Consider the following 12500-nt stretch of genomic DNA (forward strand, 5'->3'; position numbering starts at 1 on the left):
AGAGAGAGAGAGAAAGAAAGAGAGAGAAATGGAAATAGGAAGACAATGAAAAAGAGATAGAAAGATAGTGGGAAAAGAGAAAGATAGGCACATAGAAAGACGGTGAGAAAGAGAAAGAAAGACTGATGGAAAGACGGTGAGAAAGTGAGATAGATAGAAAGATAGAGAAGTAAGGATAGAGAGAAAAGTAGTGAGTAAGATAGACGGAAAATAAGATATTGAGAAATAGAAAAAAGACTGATGGATAGATAATGAGAAAGAAAAAGAAAGACGGATAGGGAAACAGTGAGAAAGAGAGATCGAAAAATAATGAGAAAGAGAGAACGACAGATAGAAAGACAGTGGGAAAGAGAAAGAAAGAGAAGTAGAAAACCAGACAGATAGACAGGTAGACAGACAGTAGGAAAGAGAAAGATAGAATGATATAAAGATAATGAGAAGAAGAAAGACAGGTAGAAAGACAGGTAGAAAGATAGTGAAAAAGAGAAAGATAGACTCATAGAAGAAAGATAGTGCAAAAGAGAAAGATAGATAGAAGAAAAACTGTGAGAAAGGAAAAGATAGATAAAAAAGAAAATTATGCTAGAGAGAGAGAGAGAGAAAGAGAGAGAAAGAGAGAGAAAGAGAGAGAGAGAGAGAGAGAGAGAGAGATGCGATTGATTTATATAGATTTATGCATGTTCGATTGATCAAAACACAGAGAAATATAACAGAATAGAAGAAAAAATATAATAAGAAAGAATGAAAATATAATTGATCCATATGGATCTATGTTTTTTTATTTATCTTCCATTAAACGTTTAACCGGGCTATCGGAATATACATATATATATACAAAAGTGAGTGTGTGAGAGAGAGAGAGAGAGAGAGAGAGAGAATAATCAGAGCATAACGACGGTGGGATCCACTTTCGTCTTACTCGCTCGCGTATGCGCGCGATCACGTATTTCTTAGTTTTACTTATCTCTGTCTGTCTGTCTGTCTCTTTCTCTCTCATTTTAGTATTCTTATCGTACACTCGATGTCTTCTTTCTAAAAATTTATGATAATTTCATATCCTTAATCATAGTATTGTGTGTACGTGTGTAAGTACGCATGAGCACGCGCGCCGACGTTATTCATATTCTTACTATATTCATATATCTTTTTAATCATGAATATATATCGTATGAATTCTTTTTCTTTCTTCGTCTTCTCCTTTTTCTCCTTTTTCTATTATTCAAACCGATATTCATCAATTGAAATCGTACGATTTATTTGTAACAAAATATCAGTAACATAAGTGTTAGATAGTAATTATTAAGTGTCTCAGTTGCATTTGGATTTATTATAAACAATGTAACATTTATTTATGAAATATTGAGAAATTATTATGTTTGCAAATATTTGAATTAAAATACTGACAGTCTTTGTATTAATCAGTATAATATTGATCATTTATTAAAAGTACTAAATAAAAATGATTTAAAAATTCTAATCCAATAAATGGTTGTATTTTTATTAATATTTGTCACGAAGCTACTAGGTGAAATAATAAGAAAGAAAATTGTTCGATATTTTGTAAAGATATTAATTAATTATTAATTAATCAATGGTTACATTCATTCGATTGAAATCGAACAAGTTTAATTATCTAATGTTTGTTCGTAAGATCTTAGTCCGACGAACTATTAAAAGCGTTTCTTTTTCTGGTTAATTATATTTAGAGTGTATGAAGCAATAAGAAAGAAAATTCTTAGAGATATTTTGTAACAAACTTAATTATTAATTACCCAATGATTATTTTCATTCATTTGAAATCGTACAATTTATTATCGTAAGATTTTAATTATATTGAATATTTCTTTATAAGATTTTAGTTCGGCGAAATATTAAAAGAGTTTCTTTTATCTTTTATTTACATCTATAGCGAATGAAGCAATAAGAAATAAAATTTTTAGACACTTTGTAACGATATTAATTATTAATTAATTAATCAATGGTTAATTCATACAATTGATATCGTACGATTTTTATTATCTAATGTTTGTTTATAAGATTTTAGTTCGGCGAACTATTAAAGTTCCTTTCTTTTTTTTTCTTTATTTATATTTATAGAGAATGAAGCAATAGGAAAGAAAATAGCTAGATACTTTGTAATGTCGGGGAATGCACTATGCAAGATCGTATATATGTTTGTATATATACATATATGTGCATCTACATGTACGAACATATGTATGTACGAACATATGTATGTAGGTATATATATATGTGTGTGTGTGTGTGTGAGTGTGTGTATGCATGTATATAAATTTAAACATCTCGTTCGTTCTATCGATAGTGCTAATTTTCTATCTTCTCTTGTCACTTCTCCAATCTCTATCGAGATCTCTTTAACGAGAAAAGTTTCTATCTCTTTTTCTCGCTCTTTCTCTATTTTTATCTCTCTCTTTCTCTCTCTTTCTCTTTTACTTATTAAATTAGTTCTTCTCTTTCATAAAACGACCAACCAGTTCTTTCATAGCAATTTACACTTTCCTTTTATCCATTGTTATCCGTTTTACGACTACTATTCGAGTTTAATCACGACATTTGTTTTCGTTTTTTTCTACACGCTTCGACGATTGACCTTTTCGAAACAATTAGAGTTAGAAACATAAATGGGATAAACGAGATCGTGAATATCAGTCGATATGAACTTTCAGCTTTTCTCTTTTTTTTTTTTGCGGATTTCTATTATTTTCAGTCTGCCGGTTATTAATTTAAAAGAAAAAACAAAAAAAAAAACATTTGATTTAATTTATTTTTCTCCGCCAATTCCGTATCAAAAAAAAGGTGGTAATAATAATAAAAATAAAAAAAAGAGAGAAATCTATTTCTATCAATAATTGAAATAAATTCCATGATAAAAGAAATTTTTATAAAACTCTGATGGTTTGGTGAACGAGTATTAGTTAGAATTATAAAGTTTGTAGATAAATTTATTTACAGATAAAATATATTTGCAAACAAATTTATATAAAAATATTTTATAATAAAATATCAGTACGTGATATAATATATATATATATATATGTACTAAACTTATTTTAGAAAATAGTTATAATTAATTAATATGCATAAATAAAAAATAAATAAATAAAGAAAGAAACAGAGAAATCCTTATAAATTCTAGTAATTAAAATGCAACGTGATATCAACAAACATTGGATTTTGAAGATGAAAGTTGAATAATAAACGAATAAATACTATAAATAAATAAATACCATTCCTCCTTCCATACGCGAAGATAGACATAAATGATAAAATATATTAATATAATTATTATTTTTTTTTTCACAAAAATTGTTTCTTTACACAAAAGATATAATTTATATTCTTTCGTACACCCACCAGAGAGATATTTACGAGGTGAGATTACTCTTACGAGGAAAAAGAAAAATAAAATAAAAAAAAAAAGAAAAAAGACAAAAGCCATTTATAGTAAGCAAAAAGTGTAACGAGGCAATTTCCGCGTGTTGAATTCTCCGTCGCGGAGTCACTATCGCAATTATCGATCGTCTTTCGATCTGGTACCAAGCTTCCTTCTGGTACCAACTAACCTTCCTCATTCTTTTTCACACATTGTCCCTCCCACGGCTACGTATTTGTTGGCACACGTTAATGTTTTTTATCTAAATTATTCGAATATTTTCAACAAATATTCATATAGGCTATTTCATTTTTTACTTTGATCGCGATAACATTCTCTCATAACGTCTTACGTTTCGCGATATTTTTTCATTTACACAATTAAAAGTTCATTATCAATCTCACCATTATATTGTTTTATGTTGAAATATCGCAAGTGTGCACTTTACAGATCGATGCAGACGAACGGTTAATGACGCACCGTTAACGTTACGTTGACGGTACGTTACCGTAAACGAACAGTGAAGATCGTGCACGTTGCCTTCACGTATAGTTTATTTTTTCTATTTTTTGTTACTATTGTCTAAGAAAAATAAATATGAACTTTTAAGATATTTAATTGTTTCATCAATATTATTAGAACATTTTCGACGAGTATTCATAAAGGCTATTTCAGTTTTTATTTTGATCGCGATAATATTCTCTCGTAACGTCCTAAATTTCGCAATATTTTTTAATTTATACAATTAAAAGTTCATTATAAATCTCGCCATATGTTGTTTTATGTTGAAATATCGCACGTGTGCGATATTTTACGGACTGATGCAGACGAACGATTAGCGACGTACCGTTGACGTTGCGTGCACGGTGCGTTACTATAAAAGAGCAGTGAAAATCGTGCTCGTTGCATTCACATATAGTTTTTTCTCGATTGTTATTATTATCTAAAAAGAACAAATACGAACTTTTCAGATATTTTTTTGAAACTTTTTTGTCATAATTATTCGAATATTTTTGACAAATATCCATTCAGGTTTTTTCACTTTCTATTTTTATCGCGATAATAATCGTGATTGTAACGACCTTTTGTTATTAAAAATTTATGTACAGTTTAAAAAAATTATATTTATATAGTTTTCATTTATAACGATGAGAAATAGGATTACGTGTTTTTTGATTTTTGTTCGTAAAATAAGTAGTAAGTAGTTTTTCATCTTTGCAAATGTTTTAATCTTCCTAGAAGATAAATGAACTAAACGGTAATTAAGTGAACGTAATAATTTAGATAAATGATACGTTCTAATTTTCGAAGAGGTTACCAAAATATATTATTCTTTTTAGAAAACCGCGAAACGTTCATTGTGTCGTGGCTAATGATAAACGCGTTACTTTTCAAAAGAACAAAAATTCGATACGTGCTTCTTATCGTGATAAATTGAAATGTTCTACTAGTTCGCAAGTGACAAATGTAAAAACGTGCTACTTTTACGTTAAAGCGGGTCAAATATGTAACTCAGGAGGTCGACTTTATCGTAAAACGTAGTTGACCATTGCTTCGAGATCAATAGTCCTCAAAACGCGAAAGGAAAAGAAAAGAATTTGAATATTAGTTGCAATGAGGCGAACGATGCGAAACTAGGTTGCTTTAGAAGATAAGATCTTTTTTTTTTATATATATATTATTACAGATATCGTTTTGTTTTAACAATCGTAAGCTCACTGTAATTGTCGACAAGTTCGTAACGATCAGTATCACTGAAATAGTGAATACCTTACATCATATACAGTGTTTCTCGCAAACGACGATCCCAATTGTAATAAAACATAAACTTCACTTTAATAAATGTAATATTTTTATCGGTAAATAAGCTTTGCTTATAGATACGATAAATAGACGGAACCTATTGTTGCGTGGAATGTACTTAAATATTAAACAAATACAAGAAATACATAAATAAAAGAACATTGCCGATCGCATGTGATTAAAAAAATTAATAACATTAAATAATATTAATTAATATTAAATTAACATTAACAAAATATATTCTTTTTTCTTTCTTATTCCATTTAATAAACGAGATATTCAACCGGTCATTAATTTATAATCAACTTGTGGTTAATGGTACGATATAGTACCATAACATATGATATTTATATGCCGTGTGAATTATATAGCTTTTGTTGCTGACTATTTCTGGATAGTCGTTTGGAATGGTGGCTAGTTAACTTACATAAGCAGGGTGGGTTGGGGAGGGAATGAAGGGGGACAGATTGATTGATGATAGGGACCGTGCTGACCGCAACGAAGAAGAAGAAGAAGAAGTTACCCCTTGCCTTAAATCATCGTTTCCCGTTAATTATATCTTATTCATGAAATATTTAAATGTATTTGCCACGTCCTTTGTCCCTTTTACGACCTACATTACGGACGATCATCATTTAATCTGACGACTTTGCGAGAGAGTAAAAAGAATTTTCAAGAATTAAATTAAATTTATTTAAAAACAAAACTTCCTATCTGTCTCTTTCTCTTTTTCTGTCCCTAAGTTATTATAATTAACAGTGATAAAATAGTTTTTATAAATAATTGATAGAAAATTTATAGATATAAATAAAGATCTCTTTTTTGCTCTTTCTAATTAATTGTAAAAATATACTTCTTGCAAATAACTGAAATAAATTTATAGTAAAAATCTCCCCCCCCCTCTCTTTCTCTCTCTCTCTCTCTCTAATTAATTGTAACTAATCGTAAAAATATATGTCATAATTGAAATAAATTTGTACTTAAAAAAACAAAAATAATAAATGTACATTTGAAAGGAAAAATAGAAAATATAAAAAAGGTATATTTAACTGGGTCATCCTTACGTCTTGTAAAAAAATGAAAGAAAAGAAGTAAAAAAATTAAGTAAGTAAAAAACGAGAGAAATTATTAATTAGAATCGAACGAATCATTGCATGTTAATTTCATATTTTTCTTCGTAATGAATTACAATGCGTCTCTATCGGAATCGTTTCCATGTATGTATGTATGTATCTATGTATGTATGTCGTATATAATAATATTGCAGATGCACGACTTACTTAACCACGTTTGTTTTATTCAGCGCGTACATCTGCTCATGTCGCCTATCACGAATCCTCACGTTCCTTCGTTAAAGTTTTTGACGTCATCAACGAACCGGCACGTGTTTTCCCTACTGATTAAGAACCCATCCTCGATGACGATCATTTTACGACGAAGGAAAGTCTGAACTTAGAAATCGAATTATAAATGTTCGTAAAGTTTATTTAGGAAAATTCATAGATATTAATGTAATTAATTGCGGAATTGGAAATCCGAGGGAAAGACATAAAAAAAAAAAAAAAAAGAAAAAACCAATAATAAAAAATAAAAGCGACAGATAAATGCGTTGAGTTCGCCGATCGTAATTAAAATTTTACAGTATAATAAATTACAAATAAACAGGTATTAATCTCAGTCGATGTTAAATCTAATAGTTAGTGATATGCTCGGTTTCACGAGAATTTGAAAAACTTGTAAGTTTGGTATATAAAATTATTTTACACGCATATATGACATACATATTTTACACATACACATATACATAAAGAATAATTTAGAAATTATTTCATATGCACATTTTGGGTCATATTTTTTGTAGAAAAATTCGAAAGTATATATATGTATATGTGTGTGTATGTGTAAGAGCGATTTTAAAATTATACGTCATTATAGAGAATTAACGATCATTAACAACTTGCTGTATTTCGATCGTTTATTATTCACCATAGCATACTGAAACGATAAAAAAATAGAAGAAGAAAAGAAAAAAAAAAAAACATACATACATACATACATACACCATGTGTCGGAGTTTATGTTGTTCGATAAAACTACGTATTACAATTACATAAGATTAATACATAGACAGTTGATCCCAGGTGCAACACCTGCGTTCAAGGACCGACATTACCATTTGCAATGCAAACATAAGACGTTCTTTAGAACGCAACGTATCAAAAAGTTTATGACATTTCTTTATCACGCGTAATTTCCTTATCTTCCTCTCTCTCGCTCTCTCTTTCTCTTTCTCTCTATCTCTCTATTTCTCTTTCTTTCTCTCTATCTCTATCTCTATTTCTCTCTACCTCTTCCTCTTTCTCTCTCTTACACATACACACGTATACACACTTATATATAGATATACATAATGTATAAAACGTGTTAAACGAGAGTACGAAATCAGTTAGATGTTACACACGTTATACATTTATTATCTCTGAAATACTAGTAGATGATTAAATAAAGCATTTGGGTTCAAGGACGTATTTAAACACATTTAATGTTTGTCTACTTATCAAGATAATTGAGATATCTAATATATTTTATAAAATAACATAGCATTCTGTATTATTAACGCTCGGTTAAATTCTCAGTTATCGTGAATTTCATCGAATAAATTTCGAATTTATCGAAAACTCGAGATAAATGGATAGATAAATAGATAGATAGATAGACAGTGAGACAGACAATGAGACAGTGAGATAGAGAAAGAATAAAAGAGAGAAGAGAAAGAGAAGGAGAGAATATGGGGTTTTTTTATTATACATATATATACCACTTTAATTCCATTACGTCAGTGATAAATTAATCGACTATAATCGTTTACCTATGTCGCATGTGTTGCGATTATTAACGACTCAATCGATTCTTTGTTTACGTTTCGTGATATTAAACGCAACGAATTGGAAATGATTTTTTTTTTTCTTCTTCTTCTACTTCTTCTTTCGTCGAAATCGAATCCCACGAATCGTTACAACGTTTCCACTTGAAATTTCATGATAACGCGATAACGACGTTTTATTATATAGTAATGAAAAATTGTACATTAATTTATACAGTTGGCCCTCGTGTCAATTAGTTGTAATAAGATTAATTAAAACGAAAAGAATTATATTTCGTATAAGAAAGGAATTCATTTGTATTTATTATAGTTTGAATTAATAGAAACTTTAATTAGAAGTTTATCAAATTAAACGTTAGTTTTTCTTTTTTTTTTCGATCAATGAATTATATAATCAATTAAGAATAATTTTTGTTTACATTCATAAGAAAGTATTTACTTATACACATACACACGCACATATATTATAAACTAATAACTAAAAGTCTTCAAAACGACGGATTTAATTAAACAATCGATTAAATATTAAAACACAAATTTATGTGAATTTCATCTAATCATTTTAGAAATTATACGGAAAGATAAAAATTCGAGATTCAATTAATATCATTAATCTGCTATGAAAATTGATTAGGATTACGATTCGTATGATTTATTAATTAATTTTATTGATCCATCGTCAATTATAATTTATATATTAAATTTATAATTATGCGTGTAGTGTGTATATTCAATACATATTATTAATTTCGATCGAGAAGAATGAAATAAATAAAAAAATATTATAAGTATATACTACCCCCCTTTTTTTCTTCATACTTATTGTACAAAAGGTCAAAGTAAAATATTTTCTCACGTTGCATACATGAATCACGTAGAAAAACGAACGATATGTATAAAAACCTTTCGAAATTAAGTAGTGATAAATGATGATGATGATGATGATGATGATGATGATGATGATTATTATTATAACGAAATAAAAAAATAAATAAATAAATAAAAATTCTATCTAAGATTATTTTAATAGATAAGATCTGTCTTACGTGCCATTAATTTCAAATATTAAAATCTATATTCTTAGATCTTATATCTTTGCTCATTGCTATGTTAACCATTAAGCAAGAAAAACAAAAAAAGAAAAAACGCGAAAAAGAAATATAAGTACTGGTTTAACCGTTAAATAAGAAAAAAAAATAAAAATAAAAATAAGTACTTTAATAAGGAAAGATGCGATATTAGAAAAAAAAAGAAAGAAATCGCGTTTCTTTATCATCTTGGAAGAATTTCAAAAAGTGTTGTAAGGTCAAAAACTTATTTAAAAGAAAAAAAATTAAATAAAAAAACGAAAAAAATAAAAGAAGAAGAAGAAGAAGAAGAGGAGGAGGAAGAAGAAGAAGATAAAAAGATAAAAAGTAGATATAAAAATATATTGAAGTAACAATTTTTTTTTCTTTTTTTCTGGTTTTCATATCTTTATATAATAATTTTCATAAATGTTCGATTACTGATTCTTTCGAAATTTAATTCGACCAACAGAAAAAGTAAGACATTTTGTGTGTTTGTGTGTATGTGTATGTGTATAGATACATAAAGAAAATATAAGTAAGAATAATCTCAATGAAAATTTGACTAAAAAATTATTATTATCATTATTGTTATTCATTATTATTATTATTATCAACATGTAAATCTTGACGAGAGCAGTAACCTTATTCGCATAAATGAATAAGCACAAAGATGAAGTTACGTGTCACGAGGCACGTGACGTTTCAATGCAGTAAGGAAAAAGTATGGGAATATAAGCCGAATGATTCACAGACGATACAAAACTCTTTCACGTTGGTGCTAACTATTGAAAGAAGAGGAAAAAAAATAAAAGAAAAGAGAAGAAGATGAGCAAAGAAAGCCGTAGGAAAAACCATAAGCTTTTTCTTTTCTTCTGTCCAGAATTAGTCACGTTTGCATTGAAAGATCGTTTTAACTCAGTTTTTTTATTCTTTTCTTTTTTTAATTTTTAATTATTATAGTATTTTTTTAATTATTCTCTGATGTCGAGCAGAAAGGATATTTTTAATTAGAAAATCATTCGTTTTGCTAATAAAAGAATTAATTAAGATTATATTTAATAATATTCGTAAGTCTTTTCAAAAAGTATTTTTAGCATAATCTTATAATTAAAATTAGTTTCGTTATTAGAAATCAAAAATTTTTGATTATTAATAGATCCTTTCTTTTTCCAATTTCATAATAAGGAAATTATTATTAATATTATAATATTTTTCGTTCCCCTAATCTCAGTTTTCCTTCTTTTTCTTTTTTAGGAATCACAAAACTCAATTTCAAATTGCTCTTAAAAGATATCAGAAGATTAATAATAATAATAACATTATTATTAATATTATATGATTTATCGTTCATAAATCAACAACACGCTTTTAAATCATTTGAAAGAAAAAAAAAAAAAAAGCGAAACTTCAATAACAAGATTATTTCTTCTTATGTAACTTCCATTGATATTAGATTTCCCGTTAGTATAATCTTAGATTTTTGTTAGAAATCAAAAATACGATCTCGAGTAATTTTTCGATAAAAATGAACAACTTGATATTAATAAAGTTATTATTAATATCAAGAGATATCCTGTTAGTCTAATCTTAGATTTTTCTTAGAAATCAAAGGCTCGATTTCGAATTGTTTGTATATATAAAAATAGGTTAGATTTTTAAGGATAACCTAAGAGTTATCATTAGTCTAATCTCACATTTCGCTAGTTAAGATTAGATTTTTAAGGATAATCTAAGACTTATCGTTAGCCTAATCTTATGTTTCATCAGTTAAGAATTCAAAACTTAATTTCGACGATTTTTCTAAAGAAATCAAAATTTCAATATAATAACATTGTTAAGAATTATTATGACTCATCGTTAGCCTAATTACAGTTTTTTAATTGAACTAATTCAATTTTTCAAATGGTTTCGACTTATCGAAACTTTTCTAAAAATGTATTCGAGCTACGATCGACTTTGTACATTCGTTAAACCGTAAAATCATTTTATTTTAATTCCCCATTGCATCGGCATGTGTTTCTATACACCGTTAACTCTTACGGCAAATCAAACGAATAGATAAGTTTCTCCTTCGACATTACAGTGATTTTATAATCCCCCGTTTGATCTTCTAACGAACGTAATATTTCCCGGAGTTCTCTATTCAATTTCTAATCTCACGGGAATATTTATCGGAGATCGTATACATTAAAAAAAATATATATATATATATACGAGAAAATATGATGAACAGAAAGAGAAATCTAATTCAATCGTATTCCTTGGAAGGAGTTAGTCTCTTCTTCTCTAATTCTCAAAAAAAGAAAAAAAAACGAGGCGATAATAAAATATCTAGAAGCAATTTTGTAATATCTTAGTAATTATTATAATTTATAATATTTGCTACACACACACACACACACATATAAATGTAGATTTATATAGATATATAGGTGTGTGTGTGTGTGTGTGTATATATATATAATATATATATAAACTCGAGAACAATTCTCCGAACATTAAAAAAGGAAATTACTCATGTTCCAAACGCGAAACAAAAAATAAAAAAGAGAGGAAAAAAATAAATAAATGAAGAAAGAAAGAAAGATAAGTAGATGAGCAAAAAAAAAGTGAAAAAAAAAAAGAAAAAAGGTAAAAATACCTGGAAACTGAGTCAGGTACGAATATATTCCACCAAGACGGTCTCTTCTGTCTCGTATGGGTGTAAAGTGCTTCGGCACTGGCGACTTGCTCGGGAGGTGCACCGACAACGGCCTTCTTTCTTTTTCTTTCAGATTTCGATGGTTTAACACCGGCAAGCGGATGCCAAGATTTTCTTCGTCCCTTTTTCGCTTCGATTATCGCTGCCCTTTCCTCTTCTTTATTCACGATAACATCCTGTTTTTCTTCGAGTAGATCATCGGTAACGTAAAAAACGGATCCTCTTCTGGCGGCGCCACTATCGCTACTCCTTCTCTTTTCCTTGCCATAAACGATTTTCTGTTGTTTCGCATTTTCTTTTTCCTCGAAGGTACTAGTACGGCGTGCCCTTTGCCAAAGACTGTCCCTACGTGCTTTCAAATCTTCGAGTACGCTATACCTTCTAGCTTTAACAGCTGATACAGTGCTCGGATTAGTATTAGTTGTAGTAGAATTAGTAGTAGTACCAGTACCAGTAGTACTCTCTCTCAAGATGGCTGCCGATGCCGCCGACCTAACGCCGGCAAATCTTTCACCCATGATTCTTCTATCGAACGTATTTTCATTTTCCTCTTCCATAGTCGATGGTATCGAATTAGTCGAAGCGTATTTCATCGTGATTTGTTGTTGCTGTCCGTTCTTTTTACTATTCAAATTATATTCTATCACC

General features: G+C 28.7%; 1 protein-coding gene across 13 annotated transcripts in view; it reads right to left on the reverse strand.

The window, feature by feature from the left end:
• Positions 1–12500, reverse strand: part of LOC122630527 (TLD domain-containing protein 2) — a 198376-nt gene that overhangs the window by 87904 nt on the left and 97972 nt on the right. For 9 of the 13 annotated variants that reach the window (XM_043815099.1, XM_043815097.1, XM_043815095.1 and 6 more), the window contains exon 1: positions 11793–12500. This exon is cut by the window's right edge. The exons of the other annotated variants lie outside the window; for them this stretch is intronic. In XM_043815099.1, the coding sequence (XP_043671034.1) occupies positions 11793–12500 (708 nt within the window). The remainder of the gene's footprint in view (positions 1–11792) is intronic. 13 annotated transcript variants of the gene reach the window in all.

This window comes from Vespula pensylvanica, chromosome 7 (genome assembly GCF_014466175.1).
Source record: "Vespula pensylvanica isolate Volc-1 chromosome 7, ASM1446617v1, whole genome shotgun sequence".
NCBI lineage: Eukaryota > Metazoa > Arthropoda > Insecta > Hymenoptera > Vespidae > Vespula > Vespula pensylvanica.